At 42.1% G+C, this 24,567-nt stretch overlaps 1 protein-coding gene across 4 annotated transcripts in view; it reads left to right on the forward strand.

Annotated features, from left to right (window-relative positions):
- The window catches only part of KIAA1549 (KIAA1549 ortholog), a 202,226-nt gene that overhangs the window by 76,424 nt on the left and 101,235 nt on the right, over nucleotides 1–24,567 (forward strand). For all 4 annotated transcript variants that reach the window (XM_034779017.1, XM_034779036.1, XM_034779027.1 and 1 more), the window contains exon 2: nucleotides 21,279–24,074. In XM_034779017.1, coding sequence (XP_034634908.1) covers nucleotides 21,279–24,074 — 2,796 coding nt within the window. The remainder of the gene's footprint in view (nucleotides 1–21,278; nucleotides 24,075–24,567) is intronic.

Genomic DNA, 24,567 nt, shown 5'->3' on the forward strand with positions numbered 1-24,567 from the left:
GGGCAGAAATCTACACGAAGAACAAAAGAAACAGCTGGGGGTTCCCGTCAACACAAACTTTGTCTCCTGAGCCTCAGCTTTAGATGATTCTCAAAGAGGAGAAATGCTATAAGAAAGGAGAACAAATGCCCCAAGATTATCTCTCCCCTTCCTCTTTATCCATGGCATCAACAACACTTGAAGAGTAAAGGAAACAGCATTGGACTGGGAGAAGGATCCTGACCGAAAGAGTTCAGCCAGTAAGTTTGCTAAGACGTGGTGAGAGAGACTTTTGTTTTGAATCTGCTTAGCTTGTTAAGTTAGGAATTAGTTGCAATTTACTTTTGTTTTCTTGTACCCAATTCTCACTTTTATGCTTCATTACTTGTAATCACTTAAAATCTGTCTTTCTGTAGTTAATACATTTGTTTTAGTGTTTTATCTAAACCAGTGTGTTTGTATAGAAGTGTTTGGGAAGCTCCCGTTAGGACAACAGGATTTGTGCATATAATTTTCGATTAATAAAATGACAGACTTTCTATGAGCTTGTATTGTCCAGGAGAGTGCTGGAAGTACAAGACACACATTTCTGGGGGAAAGTCTGGGACTAGAAATTTGCTGGTGTTGCTCTGCAGTGTAATTCAAGAGTGGCTGGCCATACCACTCATACAGTAAAACTGGGAGTAATTTAAAGGCTGGAGGCTGTCTGTGAGCAGACCAACAGTGGTTGCTGTCACAGCTAAGCAGTGTAAAAGGCACCCCAGGTATGAGAACTGAGGGGACACAGCTGTTCATCAGTCCAGATTGTACCCTGGGTAATGTGATAGTAGTACTATACAAGGTTCATTGCCGTTCTCTAGCTTTGACATTACAGAGACCTAGATCATGGTTGCAAGGTCTGAATCCAAATGAAACGGTTGTATTTTTCATAGCCAGAACCGTCCCTGACATTGCTAGTATTGTAATCACAAATGGAGAGTAAACACCTTTGATACATCCTAGCCATGTCTTTTGGTGGCTTTCCCCGGCCTACTGGCTTATCCAGACTGAGATGCAGCCAGCTAGTTTTTAGACATGCCCCAAGCTCACCAGACACTGGAGAAGGAGTTTAACAGCTCCAGCTGGGTGAGGTGTTGTCCGCACCCTGAACAGGTTGCAGCCTATACCCCCGTACCAGCATTTCAGCTCGCCCCATAGATCCATTGAATATTAAGAAAGACAATTTGGAACCCTGTGGAATGTCAAATGATAGCAGCCTTAGAGAAGAGGAACGGCACATCCTGAGAACATCAACCCAGAAAAGAACAGAACCAGCCAGTAGCAGCAGTCCTCAGCAGAGTCAACAATACCTCATGGTCTATGGTTCTGAAGAACTACTGAAACATCTGTCATCCGCATCCTTAACGTATCTTCATGGCCAGGAGGCTATTGTCTAGCAGCCTTACCAGTGCAGTTTCTGTTCCATATCCAAGTTGGTACCCAGATGGACAAAGATCAAGAATATCTGAGGTGGTTAGTCACTCAGTTGTCCTGACACAACCTTCTCTAAAATCTTTACCAGAAATGGAAGATGTGATGGTGGGGGATAGCTGGGTTGTCCGCATCAAATATTGGTTTCTTGAGCAAAGTACCCACAGTAGCTTCTTTAAGAGAAGCCAGCACCCTGCCGTCCTTAATGTAGGCGTTAACAGTTTCTTTCAGCAATAGATCCAATATTCCCCCACTGGTCTCCATCACCCAGAAGGGATGCAGATCCTAAGACTAGATTGTGGGATGGCGTGTGTCCAGTATCTCTAGCACATCAGTGAGCATTGCTCATCTAGAGGAGACCTAGCATTTTGTCCCTTCAAGATTACTTTCTGTAAGGATAGAGGCAGACAGACTGTTGCTTCTTCAAGAATGGCCCCATGCCCTCAGATTGAAGTATACCTTGATAACATTTCTACATTTTCCAGACTGAGAGCTAAAGTTTAATCTGTTGGGAACAGAGAATAAAGAAATCCAGCCCCCTCCCTTCTTTTTCCTTCCGCTTAGACCAGTGCAGCCTGGCAAAGGGGCTAGTACTCTATGGGTTTGTAGAGAAAGGATAATTTCCAGTATCACTTAATTCTTCTACACAGCAGATAAATAATTAAAATGCTGCTGCAGGAAACCCTAAACGCAAGGTCCCACAGGGCATGGCATATGTAGTGCAGTGTAAAGAATAGGCAGCATCTAGAGAAGAGTGTGAAAAGGATGATTCCCGAATTCTTCAGTGTGGTTGTTGTCAAAAGCATTTACATGATACCTTGCCCACCCTCTTTGCTCCTTATTGTCCTGAAGAAGAGGCCATTTTGTCTCACCCTTCCAATAACCATCTGTCACAACAGAACATCTTTCCCAAGGATAACAAGGCAAAAGTGAGGCACTTCAGTCTCTTTAATACTTACTGTCCTGACACCTTTTTCAATGAGGCTACATTAGCATTCCTTTAGGAAATTTGTGTAGACTGATCCATTTCCCAACAGGCCTCTTCTCTTTCTCCTCATACATATTAACTTTTGGTGAGACTGAATGTTCTGCTCCTCTCCGCTCTTATTTTTTAGCCTTGGAAGTACCTGTTGATATAATAAACTAGTGGAAATTTTGCAGTCAGAATGTTCTGTAAAGAAGAACCATGCAATGCTTTCTAGTTCTACTCCCACATCCCCCACACAAATCCTTTGTTGGTTTCTTCTCAATCTCTGAATCAAGTTAAAAAACAGCCTTTCTGATTTTTCCCCAAGTATGGACTCATTCCGTACTCATTGAGTCCCCATTTATTCACACCACTGATGTTGACCTCTCCCTTTTATTTCCATCACTAGCAGACTGATTGCCTTTGCAAAGATACTGTGGACCATTCAGAGCTGTCACTCGGAATCTTGGGCTGAAGTATTGTCCAGTCCTGTTCCCACCAGGCAAGATAATGAAGGCAGGAATTGGGGATGCTCCTGCTTTTTAACTTTGAGAAGTGCATTCACTCTTAGCTATTAAAAAGACCAAGAGATGTATTAGGATGGATAACATGTTAGTACCTTGCATAGCAGTAGCTCTATGGAAGAAGGTGAACTTTTGGACTCTGAGGACCAAGTTCACCGCTGGAATAATTGGGTGCATTCTATTGAAGTCAACTGAATTGAACTTTCTTAGCCCAGCAATGGATTCTGCTCAGCTCAGACTCATCCAGAAGAAGCTGTTTCTAGGAGAATACTCTGGCCTTGTTTTCACTACCGCGCTAAATCAGCGCCGCTGCCATGGATGGGAGAGCGTCTCCCATCGACATAGCGCAGTGTAGACACCGCTTTCAGTCTACGTAACTTACATAACTTAACTAGCATAACTTAGGTTAGCGTAGAGAAGGCCTCTGACAGAAGTGATCAAGCCTGTTGTAATGCATTAGGTATACAGGAGGAATAAGAAGAGAAGGCTTCAGGCAAGTTTCTTTGCTCTGAGATAACAAATATTCTTTTTATCTGTCACCTCTGAGGATGCAATCAAAGGAGAATGAGAATTCTGATAAAAAGACTAGAATTAATTGCTAAATGTTGTGACTCTTTGCTGCAATATTTGCACAGTTTGATTGTCCAATCCATCCTTAAAGTGAATGCACTTCTAGTGTCTCTAGCAAAGGTGATGGTTATGCTATCCTTTTTGGAACAAAACAATCATCCCATTGAAGAAACGATAGGAAAAACTTTTGAAGCAGTATCTGTATCTGTCTTTTTGTTATATGTTTACTACAGAGGGATTACATTGATGTAAAAAAATATTTTGCTCTTTGGTATTAAGACTAGCTTTTTGAGTATCTACTGTAGTATTTTGAGGTATTTCTCTTTCAGGTTAAGGTCCACAGCAGGCAAAAACAGATTTAAAAGGAAAAAAAAAATAGCCAAACTTATTTGCTACTCAAATATTTGGGTTTCATTTCACTTTTGGGCTAAGTTTTGGGTGGACTGTATTTTGTCTGAACCAGTTTGCACAGTACTGTTGGCTAGAGGTGCTGCCAAGCAGCCTTCTTTCCTGTGGGAGGAACTCAGCTTTGTAGTGTTGTTGAAATCAGTTACAGTATATTTGTGAGTAAAGTTAAGCATTGTGACAGGTTCCTCTTCCGGGGTGTCACGTGCAACTGGGGTACCACTGAGCCTCCCTGACCCACCAGCCTGGGCTCCCCCTCACACGGTGCTGCTGTGATAAGTTGCCAAGCTCTCCAAGCTTGCTCTTTCACCAGCGCACACACAGGTAGAGACGCATCCAGATGCAGTACATACAGGTCGCTGTGATCAGCTCTGCCTGGGGATGCTACAGCTAAGGAACTGCCCAGCTGCTCAAGAGCACACCCCTCTCTGGAGTGTAAACCCCAAATTATACCATTTTGCACTGCACAGAGATCTGTACAGCATACGCTCATGAAATTCGCCCCCTCCCTCAATGTGGAGAGAGACTATACAACAGCTTTTTGCCCCAAGTTATAACTCCCACAAACTGTTTGTGATAAATCAAATATATTAACTACAAAAGATAGATTTTAAGTGATTATAAGGGATGGCAAACAGATCAAAGCAGGTTACCTAGCAACTAAACAAAATTGCAATCTAAGCTTAATATACTAAAGAGATTGGATATAAGTAGCAAATTCTCACCCTAAATGATGATTTAAGCTGACTGCAGAGATTCTTAAGAGGCCAGCTGCCCTTGCTTGCAGCTTAAAAACCCCAGGTATTCCTTTCACAGGCTAGAAATTCCTCTAGCCTGTGTCCAGCACTTCCCCCCAGTTTAGTCCTTGTTCCTCAGCTGTTTCCAAGGTGTTCCCACAGTCCAGCTCAACACCTTCTGTCGCTAGGTGTTGTGGGAAGGCGGAGTGGATTGGGGCGCATCTTGGGACTGGGCTCAATGTCCCATGATGCATTGCTTTTTGTCCCAGCACTCCTTGGGCTTCCAGCTTCCTTTCACAGCATTTTTCAATGGCCCTTCTTTGCTGTGCACCCCGGCATCTTTGTGAGAAAGGGTGGATCCCGCACTGCTCTCCTATGCTCTGTTAACTGTCATGAAGACATCATGGACAGCAGTGCAGTGAATTTTGAAGTTCCCAACTGAAGATGACTCCCAGTTGCCTGACATGCTGAGTGATATGAATAGGAGCAACTTTAGATTGCTTTTGGCATTCACAGAACAGCTGTATAGGGTAGACCGTCACTTTTGGGCTCAGAAAACAAGCACTGAATGGTGGGATCGTATCATCATGCAGGTGTGGGATGATGAGCAGTGGCTACAGAACTTTCGGATGTGGAAAGCCACCTTCCTGGAACTGTGTGCAGAGCTCGCCCCTGCTCTGCGGTGCAAGGGCACCAGAGTGAGAGCTGCCCTATCGGTAGAGAAGCATGTGGCAATCGCTTTGTGGAAGCTGGCAACTCCAGACTGCTACCGCGAATCAATTTGGAGTGGGAAAGTCGACCGTTGGGGGGCTGTTATTGCAAGTGTGCAGGGCAATAAATCGCATCCTGCTACGAAGGACCGTGAGTCTGGGAAATGTGTGTGAAATAGTGAACAGGTTTGCAGAAATGGGTTTCCCTAACTGTGGAGGGGTGATAGATTGCATACATATTCCAATTTTGGCACCAGACTACCTTGCGATGGAGTATATCAATAGGAAGGGGGCACTTCTCTGTGGTGTTGCAGGCGCTTGTGAATCACCGTGGACATATCACTGAGATCAACACGAAGTGGTCCAGGAAGGTGCATGACGCATGCATTTTCACTGGTCTGTACAGAAAGCTACAAGAAAATTACAATGGGGGATGTTGAAATGCCCATAGTGATCCTGGGAGACCCGGTGTATCCCTTCCAGATGTGGCTAATGAAACCTTACACTGGACACCTGGACAGCAGTAAGGAGCGATTCAACAACAGGCTGAGTAGATGCTGGATGACAGTGGAATGTACCTTTGGCAGATTAAAGGTGTGCTGGCGATGCCTTTATAACAGGTTAGACCTCAATGAGAATAATATTCCTATGGTCATAGCTGCGTGCTGTACGTTGCATAATCTCTGTGAAACTAAGGGTGAAAGGTTTGCTCAGGGGTGGAGTGTTGAAGCAGACCGCTTGGCTGCTGATTTTGCGCAACCAGATACCAGGGCTATCAGAGGGGCCCAGAGGGAGGCAATGCGAATCAGGGAGGCTTTGAGGCAACATTTTGAAAATGAGAACTAGTAATGTATATCTCTGTGATTGGTTTTGCAATGTTACATTACATGTAGTTTTCCTAGGAAGCAATGGTGACATTTGGGGCCTTACATTCCAGTAAGCAAATGATTTAAAATGCCTGTGCATGTATTGGTAGTGCCTGCTATCTCAGTTTGTAGGAAACAAATAAATATGGGTTACCATTTAAAAACTTTGCTTTTATTGCACAAGAAACAGTACACACAAACAAACACACAAAGATGTTTGGGGGGAAAGGAGGTACCAGGGAAGGGCAGACTTTCACAGCTGTGTGTAGGTCCAGCTATCATTGTGAAAGTTGTCCGAGGGGGTGGAGTGAAGGAGCAACTGAGAAGTCCCGGAAAGGACTGTGTGGGTGGAGTTTTGTGGGGCACAGAAAAGATTTCTGAATGTGCTGCAGGGGTGGGCAAGCACGGATCTGCTCAGTCTTCAGCAGTACTAAGGACTGTAGCATCTGCGTTTGCCCCTCCATTATTTTAATCATCCACTCAGTTGCGTCCTTAAACTCTTGATTCTCTTTTCTGTCCTGCCGTTCAGCTTCCCAGCACTCCTTGTGTTCCCTTTTCTCTGCATTGGAGCAGTGCAGTACCTTCTGGAACATGTCTTCTTTGCTCCATCTTGGGCGCTTTCTTATCTGGCGGAGATGCTCGGCTGGGGTGTGTGGGGTGTTCCTGAAGGCCACATCTGCCAAAGCACAAGGGACAATGCACAGAAGCAGGATTGTTAAATTCACACACAATATTGAAACATTTCAGTTAAATGCACCTTTGGCAACATAATAATCACTATCTCACTGACCCTTGGCAGGCACACATCTCTGCGAACACCCAAAGCATGGTGAGTATTGGCTGGCTCGGGGTGGGGAAGGGCAGGGGCAGGGAGACGCTCCACATGGGAAAAGACCACACACTCTGCAAGGGTCGTGGTGCAGCCGACTAGGAAAAAAATAAAAAGTTCTCTCCCACTTTTCCACGGCGGGGGTCATTCTAGCAGACATCTCACTGCTAAGGGTAAGCAGGGAAACGAGGGTACATCTACTCCATGCTTGTGGCTTCCGTCCTGCTCCCTGTGCTGCTCGCCTGTGTGCCACTTCGGTTATTGCATAAGTGATTGCCCAATGGCGCGGGGAAAATTTCCAACAATGGGGGAAGGAACAAAGTTGTTCTGTCACGGAACCTTTGGCAGAGGATTACCGAGTACCTCCAAGAAACTTTTCTGGAGATCTCTCTGGAGGATTCCCGTGAGAACTCGGTGTGCAGCAACATCCTGTTTCGCTGTAACAACTAGCTAGACAGGGAAATGTCCACCTCACAGAAACACAGCCAGCCTTCCACATTTCTATACCCTGAACCCACCTCCGCACTATACAAACCACAGCCACTTACCAGGAGTCTCCTTTCCTGCTTCTTGCTCACCGGAGAGCAACTGCTGAGACTGGCTAGACATCTCTGGAGTGGAGAACAGTTCCTGGCTGCCTGCCCTACTGGCTGATCCTGCTGGGAGCTCCACATCATCATCTAACTCCACCTCTGTCCTCTTTCCACCGCCTCCAGGCCCTCCGAAGTATCCATGGGGCTTTTGGCGATGGAGGTGGGGTCGCCACCAAGGATAGCATCCAGCTCTTTATAGAACCAGCAGGTCTTAGGTGTAGGCATCGGAGTGACAGTTTGCCTCCTTCACCTTATAGTACACCTGCCTCAGCTCCTTTATCTTCGCTCTGCACTGCAGCATGTCCCAATCATAGTCCTTTTCATGCAAACCTCGAGAAATGTGCCTGTAGGTATCCCAATTCCTATGGCTCAAGCATGCAGCCTGCTCTTTCCATATACTGATCAGATCCAACAACTCTTCAGTGGTCCAAGCAGGAGAGCGTTTGCTGTGATAACCCGCCTTGATCACCTGGGAAGATGTGATGAGACCTCTCCACGCTGAGCCAGCAGGAAATGGAATTTCAAAAATTCAAGGGGCTTCTAAGTGGTGGATGGTTGTTTATCTGGCTGCAGGGCAGTGGAGTTCAAACTGCTGACTAGAGCGGTCAGGTTGAGCATTGTGGGACACCAATTAAAGCAATAAAATCAAGCCTGGTGTCAACGCTGACACTTTGTCAAGAAAAATTTAGAGGAAAAAGATGTATTTCTTTAGTCAGGGTGGTTGTATTTTGTTACCAAAACTGGGCATTTTTCCCAGTGACAAAAGTCACATCGCAGTGTGTACCCATTCACTCTTTTGTCAACAAAACTTGGTAGTGTAGACAAGGCCTAATAGTACTTAGCAGAATCAAAAGATACTCCTTAAAGTTCTGTCTTCTAAAACTTTAATCATGCCTTGCCTAACAACTGTCTTTTAAATTGAGCTCACAAAGAGGATGATTGAGGCCCTGAATGTTTGGGTCACTTGTATAACTTGTATACTCTGAGTACTAAAATTAAATCCTAGATAGGATGCTGCTCAGAAGCAAAAAAAAAAAAAACATGTTGGCCAAACAGTTTAAAGCTCAGTGAAGGTTATTTATTTTCTTCTTTGTCAGCATAGTTAAGGATCTGTGTCACTGAGAAATGTCTCTATGGATAATGGGGTTACTGAGGTACAGAATAAGCTTAATTTTAATTAGGCAGCTATGTTTGTTTTTTGGGCTGCATGTTACCTCACCACTAGAGTTTTTTTACAGCTGCAACACAGTTTTTACAAAGTGCATCTTTATTTTAAAAAAGGATGTGTTAAATCTGAACAAAGGGATCTAAAACACTTGTATCTGGTCTAGGTAATCTCTGTCAAAGAGGAGGTTAATATAAATTTAGTTGCTGTTTTCAGTGCTTCTAGTATCTGCATTTTAGAGGAGGCCAGAACCAGAAAGCATGTCAATTGTATTTTGGTTGGATATCAACTGACAAAAGGTCTTTAGAGAATAGAACTCAAATCACAATGCAGGCTCTCTTTAATTTGTTAAGAAAAAAAAGCATTTTATATTTTTCTTTAAAAGTGTGACCTAGTTATCACGATGAGCAAATGTAACTAGAGTTTTTCTTACAAAAGTTAATTCTAAGTCCGATTCAAGTTGTGTGCACTTTTTCTCTCACATATGGCTTCCCACACAATGATGTCATGTACAGCTAAATGCCAAAAAAGTGTGAATGCTCCCAGCAAAAGCTAGACTTTGAACTGTGACTTACAGTTCTATGTGTGTGCGCGTAAGCTGAAGCAGAGCTTTGGGCTTGTACAGTGTAACTGCCTTTATTTTTCTTAGCACTCTGGGTTTTCTTTTTATGTATCTGCAGTATTCTCAGGAGAATGTGATTAGTTCCTTAATTCAGTCTTCTCTCCTGACTTCTCCCGCAAATGCTCCACAATACCCTGGTTTTGAATAATCACTGTTATCTTGTTTTCACATCTGGATCATGGCAAGTTTGTTAGGAAGAGTTACAGAATGTGAATGCTCGGGGCGTCCATTGGTATGAATGTTTTTTGGACTGCCTTAAAAGAGGATTTCTCTTATATTCAGATCCATGGGTGCTCTGTCTTCATGGTTCAAACCTCCCCACCCCCTTCCAAAAAAAAGAACAACCCTGTGTAATGTGCATCTATTTTGTTCACACAAGGCTCCTTAATATGCAGAATGGCCAAAGGCAATAATGTTGCACAGTACGGTTCTACATATGTTTACTGTTGTTTTTTAAATCCCTTCCCTGCCCTCTTTCCCTACTTCCTGACTCATAAGTCTGTCATTATTTTTGCTGTATTAAAAATGTAACTGAGATCACAAGTTTCTCAAAGCAAGGATTATTTTTGTTTTGTTTTTTTGGGGTTTTTAACTTGTTTATAAAGCAGCATGCACAACAATGGTGCTAAATAAATAAAATCTGCATTTTTCTTTATCTGCCAAGGACTCAGCAGAGGGTCTTAATTCCACTCCAGCAAAGGATGTCATTACAACAAATTCCTGAATCAGAGTAATGACTGCAGCTATTTCTATCAGCTACTGCAGAGGAAATACAGAATCCTGAACTAAGTCAAAAGCTTTTCTCCCTTAAAATGAGTGGGGCCCTTTTTGTCAGTCGCTATGGGAAACTATTTTCAAGCTGGAGGAGGAGAAAAATGGCGAATTTAATCATTTTGTAGTGATAAGTCATAAAAGTAGAGCTTGTTATGGGCCTGATCGTGTCTTACAGGATTTTGGCCCATGTTGAGGGCAGTGTGCAGGTGCAGTACCCCCTAAGGATCACCATGAAACACGGGTGGCCAACCTGAGCCTGAGAAGGAGCCAGAATTTACCAATGAACATTGCCAAAGAGCCACAGTAATACGTCAAAAACAACGAGGCGTACTTATGGCACCTTATAGACTAACAGATTTATTTGTTAATCTATAAGATGCCACAAGTACGCCTCGTTGTTTTTGCTGATACAGACTAACATGGTTACCACTCTGAAACCTGTCACCATGTAAGGCAACCCTCCATTAGCTCCCCCTCACTCCCAGCGCTTCTTGCTCATCAACAGCCCCGCCAATCAGCGCCTCCCCATTCCTCCCCTCACCACCCGATCAGCTGTTTCGTCGCGTGCAGGAGGCTTGGAGGGGGAGGAGGAAGAGCGAGGGCACAGCAGGCTCAGGGGAGGGGGCGGGAAGGGTTGGAGTGGGGGCAGAGCCAGGGGTTGAGAAGTGAGCAGCCCCTGGCACATTGGAAAGTTGGCACCTGTAATTCCAGCCCCGGAGTCGGTGCCTATACAAGGAACCGCATATTAACTTCTGAAGAGCTGCATGTGACTCCGGAGTCACAGGTCGGCCACCCTTGCATGAAAGATTGTGCTCAGAGAGGCAGGATTTCTGCCTAGGCTCTCCAGCATGCAGTGAGAATTCATCTGCTGCTACACCTCTCGTGTGAGCCTGGCCATCTCTGCTGGCAAACATGAAGAGAGAGCCTTGCCACCTCTGTCTCCTTTGTTGTAAAGAGCTTGCTCCCGGAAAGTCTTCAGTTGTGTCTAGCTGCTGCACAGGAGTGCAGACTACTGGATGGGTAGCTTCTTGTACTGTCTGCACCTGTGGAGCAGCTGGGCACACTCTGAGCCTACATGGATAAAGAGAGACTTCAGGATGTCTTCCTTTTGGAAATCTATAGAAACGTAAAAGGCACTGAAAGTGTGTGAATGTTATATACCTTCTCACGCACTTTATACTTGCACTAAAGTTTTGAAATATAACCATTTATACTTGGCCTGGTATTTTATTTCCTGTTTTGTATAATGCTGAAACTTAGCATAGGCTTCTGGACTTTTGCCTTATTGAAGGTGGACTAAGCAACTTAATTCATCGCAATTAAATTTCATAAGCACATATGTTAAATAATGTAGACATTTTGGATCTTTTAGAATAAAAAAAATTCTCAGAGAAATAACTATTGAGCATGGCCTGTGTGCTTTTCAAAAGTGTGCACTGGTGTCGTAAATATAGTAACCTGTTGTGATTGGAGTTCCCAGGGGGTCACTCTGAGATCGCTCAATTAGGGCAAACTGCAAAGAATGGGGCAGACAATTCCCAAAACTGGTGGTTATTCTAATACTTAGATTCTCCAAGCCAGCAACAAAAAGCTTCTACAATACCTTACTGGTTATCCAGAAGCCAGAAATACAGTTCCTTTAAAACAACCAAGCCTTGGGCTTCCACCCAGACAGCCAGGTCAAATATGATGAGGATTACTGAAAATCTTGTTCATCATATAAAAAGTTCTACCAATCTCAAAGAATCGGAGATTGGTACATTACCCTCCAGATTATAATATTTCAGATCTTACCCAAATACATGATTACAGCCAATTCTTATTAACTAAACTAAAATTTATTTAAAAAAAGAAGAGAGTGAGTATTGGTTAAAGGTAGGGTAGGACTAGAGTTCTTAAGTCAGTTTCATAGTAGAGATGGTGAGCCCTAGAGTTGCAAAGAGCCCTTTTCAGAATCAGTTCATCAGGTTATAGTCCAATGTCCAAATATTCAATATCAGGGCAGTCCAGATGGGACTGGAGACCTCAGTCTTGTGACTTAAACTTCCCTTGCATGAAGCTTAAGCAGGTCTGAGATGAAAAGGATCGGGGCATAAGATTTCTTTATATAGATCACTGGCAGTTATAATAGCCTCTTGACTGTAGATATTCCTTTGGTGAAGAACAGCAGCTTTGAAGTAGAACTACCTGTTTCCTATGTACACACAAGTAACTAGTTGCATTCATCAGCATAAGGTAATTATCCATTAAGCAGTTCATAGACCATTTACTACAGACTTCAAAGAGAAATATAGACAATGACATTATTACACCCAAGTTTCATCTAAATGTTAATATTTCCTTTTGGTCTCTGAATCAATAGCTCTAATAATAGCCAGGAACCATTTGTTTACATGGTTAGCATCTAACAAGATATAAGTAACTCATACAATTAGTATTACCTCTAATTTTCTAAAAATACATTTCAAAGCTCTAGTCTATCTAACATGAAATGGCCCCAATTACCATTTACATACTTTTCTAACATGTCTCTAAAGGTTGAATCTGGTTCAGTTAGCCTGCTAGTTGTGTAACCCTTTCTGGCCCTTTACACCTGTGTATTCTATTGGTCTAGTATGACTTTCTGTGACATTTTATAAAGATTTTGCCATACTTGTGGTTCAGTTATATATGTCCCCAAGCAAGGTAATAATATTCTATCAGTATGCATGCCACTATATAGAGATCAAAAACTTAAAAAGCCTCGATCCACTCTCCTGGTTAGTACATGTTCTCTAAATTAGTGGGTGCACTTAAAAAGTTGTTCCATATTCTGTCTTAATATAACTGCTGTAGTACTTTATGATTTATAAGAGAAAGAAGCAAAGCAAGCTCCCTTCTCAGTCATTCTTTTACTACTTTTGTATACCTCTCTACAAAAAAGTCCCAGGCATCCTGCTTTTCAAGTGCAAATGCTACTATAAATTGGTATTTTCTTGTGAGGCAGGCATCCAAGTAAATTTGCCCACAGACTTGATAGGAGAACTGTGTAAATGGTTTGTGAGGACACAGCATACAAAGACCTGCTTGACCACAGCTAATCCAGAAAGGACAATGTTAAATGATTAAACAGTCATAGAGTCTTTGAGTTTTTGACCCTTTGAGGAAGACTTCATGATTCTTCAAATGCATTTGCCACTATCATTGTGGTGAGGATTTCTCTGCACCAGGCACACAGATGGTCCCCTCCTGAGCTGCATTCAGGCATTTCCATCTCCTTTTGCTCCCTGTGGCAAGTGGGGAAAATGTTGGCAAATGTCTTTTTGAAATGGAAGGCATGCTATCCCTCAAACATACCGACATTTAAGTAATTGTGTGACTTGTACATTGCATGCAGAGCGCTTTACCATGTCATAATTTAGGATCCATTGTTATGTAATGCATTAATCATAATAATTTCCCGTATTGGTCTAAGTACTATCATGTGGTTGTCTCTGTTTAATGTTATTGAGCATGGTAACAGGAGGGACCTTTGTTCCTTATCTACAGAATAAGAGCATTAAAATAGGAATGTACTGTTACAAATAAACTTTTATTACGTGTAGGTCACTGTATCCATGCACATTCAAAAGATCATTCATGAAGTAACTTTTGTTTTGAGTAGTTTGCTGGTCCTGGTTGAGGCTTACAGACCTCTGCTTACCCACTTCCAAGTGTTGCTCTGGCTTCTCTAAGAGAGAGCATTTTTATTTCTACCCTCAAAACGTAGTTTTCAAAAAATGTATAGTCTCTTCTATTGCATTCATCACTGTAATGTCTGAGCACCTCACATCCATTAATGAATTCAGCTTTGCAACATTCCTCTAAGGCAGGAAATTAATAGTCCATATTACAGATGGAGAACTGAGAAACAGATGAGTGAAATGACTTTCCTAAGGTCACAGAGGATGTTTGTAGCAGAGCTGGGACTAGAAATTGGATCTCTGGACTGGGACGCCAGTGCTTTTTACTGCAAGATCATTCTTCCTTCCCTTGGAGGACAGTTTATAGATGACATTGGGTGTATGATGCGGGAGTGCCGCAAGATCATAAAAATATATGTCTCCTATGACTTCCATGAAAAGTTGGCTGTCCCGCTGCCTGCTTATGACACACACTTGGCTGGATAGCATTGTGTAACTTGTTGCAGAAGGAGTCTATATACCTCTACCTCGATATAACGTGACCCGATATAACACAAATTTGGATATAACGCGGTAAAGCAGTGCTCCAGGGAGGCGGGGCTGCACATTCTGGTGGATCAAAGCAAGTTCAATGTAACACGGTTTCACCTATAACACGGTAAGATTTTTTGTCTCCCTAGGACAGCGTTATAGCGAGGTAGAGGTGTATTATGGAACAAGACCTCTGATTTGGTTATAGGAAGGTACAGCCCTGTTGTTTCTTGTCTACCAGAGTTTGTGTTGGTGTATCCACAATGGTGTATGGCCATAATCCTATTTGTACTTGAAATCTCCAAAGGTAGATCGACCAGTTTGAATAAGCATCATGTTCTCATCCTCAGAAGTCCTCAATGACATACTTGAATTACTGGTGAATTATGTTCTAACTCCACTCATTACTTTGGGTAGTTTGGAAGTTAATGTTAAAGATAGTTTATCAGCATGGCGTCACTGGCAAACACTTATGTCTGCACCAACTAAAGAGTAGTCTGCAACCTAAGCCATTGCACTTGTGCCTCCGTTACTCATCTGCTCATAGCCACAAGTGTTCTCCTTTTTCAAGCTGTAGCTCAGAATCATAATTCTGTTTCCTGAGCCATCTAATCTCTTTTTTTAATGTTATCAGCTTTGTGGATTTTGGCTTGTTGGATTGGTGCCCTGTCATCATTGCCTGGCTCAGTAACAGTATAGTTGTCCACAGATAACAGCCTTGCTGGCAGACAAGACAGTACTGATATTAGTCAATAACGTTGTGCAGTTCATAACAAACATACAGACCACCTGTGCTCTGGTATATTTTATTGTCCCAGAGAATAGCTGGATTGGCTGCTTTGCAGTAATGAGGGGTTTGTCTGTCGTGCAGTATGCTTTACCTGAAGCTTGCTTCTTCCATGAACATCACTTTATTTTTATGCTTTCTCTTCTATCTGCTTTTTTGGAGCCCCTGCCACAAGTCCTATCTATTCTTGATGAGTTGCGCACACCGTTCTGATATGTAGCAGTCTAATAATGCAGTGTTGTCCTGGAGATGGCAGAAAACAATAATTTGTATTATTAATGACATGCCATTGATACTCCCTTGTTTCTTAAGAGCCCAGCAGTGTGTACAGTATGTAAAACTTTGGCTAGCAAACTTGCTATCCGATTGTTTCAAAATCAATAATGAACAAATAGTCATGGAGTTTAAGGCGAGAAGGGAATACCAGATTATCTCTACATCACAGGCCACCATCACTAACTACTGCCTTTGTTCTGTTGAATTTCATCCCATTTCTCTTACTCCAGTCTCTGCAAGGTCACTTCCTATATAATAATCTGATCCTCTTCTGTATTGATGGTGCCTCCCAACTTTGTGTCATCAGCAGATTTCATTAACACACTCCTTTTTGTGCCAACGTTGTTAAAATATTGCATAAGATTGGTCCCAAGTCTGATCCTTGAGGAACTCCACTACTAACATCCTTTCAGTCCAATAACTCGTCTTTCAGCACCACCCATTGCCTTCTTCCCTTTGGCTGGTTTCTTACCCACCTTACAATTATTGAACTAATTCCCATATTTTCTAATTTAACTAACGATTTCCCATGTAGCACTGTGTCAAATGCTTTAGTGTAGTCCAAGTACATTAGATCTACTGAATTTCCCTTATTTAAAAAATCAGTTATCTTAGCAAAGAAGAAAATCAGGTTAGTCTGGCACAATCTACCTTTGGTAAACCCATGTTGCATTATATTCCCTTTTCTGTTTACCTCCATGAATGTAATTATTCTTTCCTGCAAGATTTGTTCTAAAGCTTTGCAAGCTATTGAAGTGAGACTCTTAGATATTCCATTTGTCTAAGCGCCCAGCACTTTCATCCTTTCTCTGTTAGTAACTTCTCCAAGGCATTTATATCTCAGTAAAACTTCAGTATCCTTCACAGCATCTTACAGGAGCTTGCTCACTTTCATGACATCTGTCAGCTGGCTCTCTAGGCCATTTAAAGGACACCAGAGCATGGCAAAGGTCTTGCTTGCTTTTACTGTATGTTAACCCTTTATGTGGTTTGAATAAGAACTAATGGAAATCTCCTCTCAAGAAATGCCTATTACAAAGTCACAGCCTGGATTCAGAGCAACATTCCTCACCTTCTTATATTTGTATATATAAGCTTATATTGCCAGCCTGCATGCTCATTAGATGTCTTGCAGTACTGCAACTGTTTTTACAACACAATATCATGCAACAACTCTCAATTGCTTCCAGCAGAATTTGCTTAGTATTCATTCTTCTATCACTATCATAATGCCAAAAATCCACAGAGTTCTCAGTATGAATCTCTGGATGATGCACAGAGGTAGTGCAGGCACCATTGAAAGTGATTCCAGTGTCCCTGGAACAGGCATACCGTAAATATCAGCAGATATAGATTTGGACCAGTGTTCCCAGGACATGTGAAGAGATCGGTTCATAACTGCACACAGTAAGTAGATTATAGTAATACTTGCATTTCATAATAGAGATGCATAGTGTATACATTTTTATAGTTGGTGTGGTTGTTGGGGTAAAGAAGCCTAATACATCTGGCTTGCTGATGCAGATGAAAATATAAGTCACAAACAAAAAACAAAGAACTGCCTCCCCTAAAGTCTCTGGGTGTTCAAGATAAGTTTGGCATTGCCATAAGCAAGTGCACAGAGAACAAAGTATGAGAAAGGAGGACAGTATTATGGAAACACTAGGTAAATCTTTGTGTGTGTGTGTGTGTGTGTGTGTGTGTGTGTGTGTGTGTGTGTGTGTATACTACATATAGAAGTTATATATGTTTACAATGTTCAGTCAATAGTCTGTCGCTTTATTCTTTAGTCATTGTCTGCACACTCAAGAGGTGATTAAGAAGAAGCACAAAAACCAGGTCAAAAGATGGATCAATGTCAGGGAGGCGTCTTCTGATGGAGCGATGCACCCTGGAGTTTAACCTGAACTATATCCAAAGCACCTGCTGAAGTTTTGTGTCTGGGGAGCAATTAGCAGACAAGGTGTTGGCCTTCATATTGGAAGGCACTTTTTCACAATCATTCCAATTACTATGCAAGTGAATCAAAATCTTTTGTAAAATTCATAATGATATGGTACACTGCCCTATATACTGGGTTCACAGGGATAATGGAATGAAAACTATTTGAGCAGAAAATCATCAAGGATACAATTGTGATTACGTATGGGTATTAGTCTTGCACAGATTTTTTTTTTTGCCAAGGAAGGTACGATCAAAAGATTGTTTACTGTAATGCAGTGATTTTATACTTGGTCCATGCTTTATGGTCACTCTGTTTTTTGTTCATATAGTGACCCAAGGCCACATAACTGCTTGTGCCTGTATTGAGGCGCAGGGGATAAACTCTGTTCAGATTTTACCTGAGTGAGTAGTGCATATGCTGCAAGATACTGTGCATGAGTTCCATAAAATAAAATTTTACCATAGCACACGTCCTTTATTGGTAGTGTCCTGCATACTAGTTCTAATCTGTTGGCATTTTTCAGATCACCAGATATGAAACTAATCACATTAATGAGTCAGCAGTTGAAAAATTATATTGGGGCATTTGCCAGACTGACCAAAAAGGAGCAGCTTGTCACAGCATCATTTTTGGGTGGTGGTGGTGGTGGTAGTCTGAAAGTGTAACAGACATATGAGCTACCTTTGCAAAGACTTGCCACAGGTTATTGAATGTAAGAGATGCTCTAGCAGGATGTAAACACAACTCCAGTTGGACAACTTACTGTACCTCTATAGAGTACTTTTTGTTTTATATCACCGCATTGTATATGATGATATGTAATTATATTTCTTAACTGTTTAGTTCCTTTTCTGTGACTAAACTGTCTTGTGTATATTTTCCCTTGTTACATGCACCATTGCAGTGGTGTTTCAGTAGCATCCCATGAACACTACCGTGACAGCAGTGGGGTTGGGTGGGATAGCAGGGTGATCAGATGGCATATTTTATATGTGAAGTGTCCTGAGGTAGCTCTCTTGCGTTTGGCTGCAGGGTCAGTACTTGGATACTGAAACTCACATGGAGTATTCAAGACACAATCTGCCTTCCTCATTCACACAAGCACACATGTTTCTGAAACAGCTGCCATATAGGTCTCCCATCACACCCCAAGAACACCACCATGAAAGGGGAAAGTGACATGCGAAGAGAAAGCAAGTAATGTTCAGATGAGGGTATATCCTGACAGTTGGTTTTCAGCTTTTCTCATAGATGCTCAAATCCAGCCATTTCCAGTTGGATCCTGGTAGATGGGAACAGTAAAATTGTATTCCCAATGAAGTAATAGAGTTATAATTACTCTACCCGTGGCTTGTGAGTGCAGAGTAATGATCAAATGAAATGGTCACAGTATACTGCTCAGAGGCTAGGAGAGGACCACATGGCCGCATTAACATAGGTTCATATTTTGTTAGAAGCAATTAATAAACTCTAGTGTAGCTTTGACACTGAGTGCAGACATACCCCTTGATCCATCATAATGAACAGGAATGTAAGTCTTTTAAAATATTTGTCAGGTATCAGTTGTTTAAATAGCCGAACAACACCCACATCAGCTTTACACATGACCTTATGAAACAGCTCTATTCCCAGAGAAAGGACTCACAGTTAGCATCATGCCAAGGAGCCAGGAGCAGGGCATCTCTTAGAGGTGCCCACTGTCCCATCGGCATTCACAGGAATGTTAACCTTGACAGGAACATTACCAAGTCTTTCCAGTTCTCTGTGCTATGGGCAAGATCCCCAGCATTGTCCCTGGGTCCCTAAAATGAGGACAATGCGAAAGTTTACAGTAGGTTTTGTACAATAGTGCACCAAACAAGTTGGTGTGTTTGCTAGTGTGCTACACTGTAAAGGGAATTACTGGATTTTCTACTCGTGGGCTGTAATATCTGTGTCTGCGCTGACTGCTGACACCACTGCATCAAGTTCCTATAATGTAACAGGGAGACATGTACAATAATGAATAAAAGCAGTATTGGGCTATATATATATATATCAACACTTACTGATATAGGAAATTGCCTCATCACATAAAGGTCTCATGGACTATTCATTGCTGTAGTCCAGGCTCCACAGGCAGAAAAATGTTTTTAAAGAATCGGTGGCTAATTTAGGAATTCTGTACATTTTTTTTGTGAATAAAAGTAGATCCTTTTGAGAGATTCCATTTTACAAGATTGCTCCAGCAGCCTCAGTGTGAAGAGATGAGAAAACTTGGCTGCTCTCTGCCATACACAGTTGGCCTCAATGACCAAATGAAGTGCTCTGCATAGGACAGCTATAATAATTTTCTGTGGGTGGTGCCTGTAGCAGGCAGAGGGAGTGTGATTGCCACCTACTGTTCATGGGTGGATGGGTGGGGAGAGCTGACTGGAAAAAAAAAAAAAAAAGTTATATCCGGGGAGTAGATGACCTCTCGAGGTCCCTTTCAGCCCTTCTTTTCTATGATCCTATGACCAAAGAACCCCATGTGAGTGAAAAGTGCAATTTTTGCATGCGTCAATTTGCTAGTCAACAAACATAACAACACACCCCTGTATTGGGCTATTGAGCCTCATATTTCCATGCATAAACAGCAATGTGTTTACAAATTCAGTACTGTGCTTGGATGTCTACCCAAGTATGCATGTCCGGATGGCAGTAGGCATAACTTTAGAGTCTGTTTTTGAAAACTTGGTGCATTATATCTTGATTGTTGTCATTCTCCTGCATGTACTACATAACTATTTCACTGTGCACTGTGTGTTCACTTTACTAGTGAGCATAATAAGAACTCAAGGAAATTCAGTAGTACTAATTTAAAAAAGCAAAACAAAATAAGTCCTCAAAGATGCTCAGAATTTTACTCTGTATTATGCCTTTTTACTCATTTTTATATACTTAGAATGTTAGCTGGTGCATATTATAGTATATGAAAAAGACCGTTGAAAACAAAGCTACTGCCTTTAAAGATCCTGTTTGCAGTGTTTTTGTAGCCCTGTTGGTCCCAGGATATTAGAGAGGCAAGGTGGGTGAAGTAATAACGTTTATTGAACCAACTTCTGTCAGTGAGAGAGACAAGCTTTCGAGCTACACAGACCTGAAGAAGAGCTAAGTGTCGCTCAAAAGCTTGTCTCTTTCACCGACAGAAGTTTGTCCAATAACAGATATCACCTCATCCACCCTGTCTCTTTAAAAATCCTATCAGTTTGGTGGGTTTAGTTAGACGAGGGATTGGCAACCTTTGGCACGCGGCTCGCCAGGGTAAGCACCCTGGTGGGCTGGGCTGGTTTGTTTACCGGCCGCTTCCGCAGGTTCAGCCGATTGCGGCTCCCACTGGCCACGGTTTGCCGCTCCAGGCCAATGGGGGCAGCGGCACGGGCCGAAGGGTGTGCTGGCTGCGGCTTCCCACAGCCCCCATTGGCCTGGAGCGGCGAACCGCGGCCAGTGGGAGCTGTGATCGGCCGAACCTGCGGATGCGGCAGGTAAACAAACCGGCCCAGCCCGCCAGGGTGCTTACCCTGGCGAGCCGCGTGCCAAAGGTTGCCGATCCCTGAGCTAGTCCATTGCTATGCTGGGTCAGGTGTGGATTGGGAAGAGCTTAATATTAAGATACTCTGCCTCCATGGAATGTATTACTGTAATAAAACTTAACATTTGTGTTGACAGTCTATACTGTCATTCAGAAGTTTTGTCTCAGTCTTGGTTGTCACTTTTCGATTATTATCTCAGAATTCTGAGTATGTTGCCTATTAACCACCATTTGTAGGGTTTCCTGAAACAGTCTTAGTTTGATTGTATTTGCTTACATTATAACTGATCAAATTTTGTCTTTTATTTTTCAGATGGTGTATCCTTGGAGAAGCAAAATCTTTCCTTACTCTCAGTGGGATCTAAACTACATCGAAGTACAGTGAGCAGCATAGCACACATGGCCTTAACACAAAGCACAGTACAACCCCGGGAAAAAAATTTTCTTCATGTGGTTTTATCATCACTTACCACTCCCTTTGATACGACTTTATTTGACCAAGAAAGAATGAGCAGAAGTTCAGAAGGAAGAACTATGCCTGTGGGAGATGTCACAGTAACTAGCAATGAAGCATTTTTAAGTGACGATGGATTGATTAGCTCCTTTCCGAATGAACAGTGGACTCCTTCACTAAAGTCTATTACAGTGGAGTATCATTCAGATAATTCAGTAGAGCCACCAAGAGAAACCTTAGAAACTGTGTTGCTAAAACCTTCATTATCTGTCCTTTTGTTGCCATATGACGAAATGAAAACAGCACAACAAATGACAACATCACGTGCTGCCTCTGGTCACAGTCGTGCTTTCACACAATTGAAGCCTTTTGCTCCAGATGGTATAATTCCGACTACAAGCAGAGACTTGCTATTGTACCCCACAAATACAGATATTTATTTAAGTTCCACTACATCAGAGGTGGTGATTGGACTGGTGGGAAATGTAGATGGAAGCTATGCATCTAGTTCAGACTCCTCACTGTTTTTGCCTTTTGATACTACTTCAGAAGGGTCCTCTGTTCTTACAAGACAGCTGAATGAGGATAGCCAACTTAACCCAGATGCTTTGGCAAAAAGTACTGATCAATACACTGAAGCTTACCCTGATGTGAATAGGGATGCAACAGAAACTTTGGATCTAAGGGCCTATTCTGTTGCAAGCATTTCTAGGGCAGCACCTGTTTTGGTAACCAGCATGGAGTCTGCTTTGTTTTCAATTAGTCTTCCATATGTGTCTTTCCCAGTTCACTCAGCTGCTGGTTCCACTGACTCTGATACTTTTGTTACTGATGACTTGTTTACACATGTGTTTTCCCATAAATCCTCCAGTACAACACCAAATTTGCCTGGCAATTTAGAAATACCAAGTCAAGTTGAGCTCTTCAATGAGTTCATAAGCCCAGTGCCTTTCACTAGACCATATGCTTCATGTTCGTACTGTGACTTTGCCTCAGTTCCACCGGAACAAGTCTTTTCAGCAGGACACACAGAACATGATGTTGGTTCGGGTGATTATATTGAAACATTGTCCTTCACAGCCTCTGAGGAAAAAGGCATTACTCCACTTACAACTGTGGTTACTGACTTGTATGAGCTGGAGGAGTCAACTCCTGAAATCTTTGATACTACTTTTCCATCAAGACCCATTGTTTCATTTTCTTCAAGACTTATAGAAGTCTCTGAGTCAAACTTGTTTTTTTCAAACAGTGTGGACGTTGGTCTTAACATAATGAGTACAACAATATTTCCTTCCTACAGACAGCCCTCTGAAGGAATATCATTGGATATCACTTCTGTTCAATTCCCCTTCCCTATTACTGAAACTGTTACTTTAACATCTGGTATTAGAGCAAAACCTTCTGATATCACCAGCGTTCTCCTTGAATCCGTGTTTACCACAAGTGAGAATATACCGTCAGTTACAATCAAACATACAGGCCTGCAGGAATCACCTGAATTTATGCCCTCAGAATCTGTACTTTGGCTTGACAAAACACCTGCAAGTGTTTCAATGGACAAATCATCTGTAAATATTTCAGATTTTTCATCCAACCTTTTATCAACACCATTTCTCTCTGAACCTAGCAGCTGGTCATCTTTATCATCTGCTGTATCCACCTTTTATTCAAGAATGCCAAGTGATTTATCAACACTATTACCTCAGGTCTTCCCTACACTGCTGGGGACATCGGTAGTTTTTGATGATTCCTCTAGTTGGGAATCAACTGAGTTTCCTCCCATTGACAGCACAAGCATAGAGATTTCTCATCTCTCTCCCTGGCAGACTTCATACCTTTATTCAAATACATTTTCTGTTCCAAACACACACAATCCTGAAGTAATATCATCAAGTTTTTACTCTTACTCTTCCATGTTACTAGAAGGAACATCAGTCTTGCTAATGGATTCTGAAGTTTCGTTTACCTCAATTTTCACAGAAGCTACCTCTCAGTTAGAGTCTTCACTCTTCTCCCTTGAATCAGCAGTTCCTACACTGGTGCTGTCCATTTCTGACTCAGAATCTTTTCTCACCAGCAATATCTTGGTTGATGAAACACACTTGACCTCATGGTTTACCACCTTTCAGACAACTCCTGTCTTAAGTGTATCTTCGTCCCTTCTCTCAACTGTTACAGCTTCAGATGAGGATACTGGTGCTACTGCTAACCACACATTGCTTTTAACATCTCTTTCCAAGGCAACTGCTAGTACAGCACATTTTACAACAAATCCATATACACCATTGTTGCATACGGATATGAACAGCATTACCGCTTCACCTACAGAGTCCATTTCTGTGGTTACATCATTTGTACCTACACAGCTGCCTCCATCCATAAACACTTCCACTGAATTTGGCACACAAACAAAAACTAGTGTAACTGAAGTTACCAATAGAACAAGTGCTACTACTGCCACTACTACCACCATTAGTAGCATAGTTGGCCATCATACAACTACTGAGAGCAACTCAAGGACTTCCTCATCCCCTTCTACTGCTGTAGTGACCACGACACCATCTGAAGCTATAATTATCACCTCTGCCATGACCACAACCCGACAACCATATGTTTGTGACATCACTGTTCCCGATACTTACTTAATCATGGCTGGTAAGATATTGCTAACTTTTTCAATTTTTTTCTTTAAAATTATTTCAAAACTATTCCCCATTCTCCCCCCCCACACACACAATTCACTAATGAACATCACCTTCTAATGCTAATCTTATCATTTAAATTACACATGTATGGGCGCTCAATGAACATTTGAAAGGAACACAGCATGGAATGTAGATTACTAAATGTAAACCTACTGTCTTGTTTACATGTACTTGTTATGAAGGGCCAGATTTTCAAAACTCAGCCTATATTTCCATGCATACAGCCTGGTTTGTATCCCTTGCTCATACAAATTATAAAATTTAGCTGCACAAAACCTGTCCCTTGTGCACAAGTATAGTGCAAATGGTGCTTTAAAATTGATCATGCATACATGTAGGCTTAATTGCAGCTCCTTTATAATTTTGGTGTTAAATTTATAGTATTCTTACAGGACTCTTATGCAGAATCTTTTAATAGCATGGTGGAATAGGTTTCCCTTTGA

This window comes from Trachemys scripta, chromosome 1 (genome assembly GCF_013100865.1).
Source record: "Trachemys scripta elegans isolate TJP31775 chromosome 1, CAS_Tse_1.0, whole genome shotgun sequence".
In the NCBI taxonomy this organism is placed as follows: Eukaryota; Metazoa; Chordata; order Testudines; family Emydidae; genus Trachemys; species Trachemys scripta.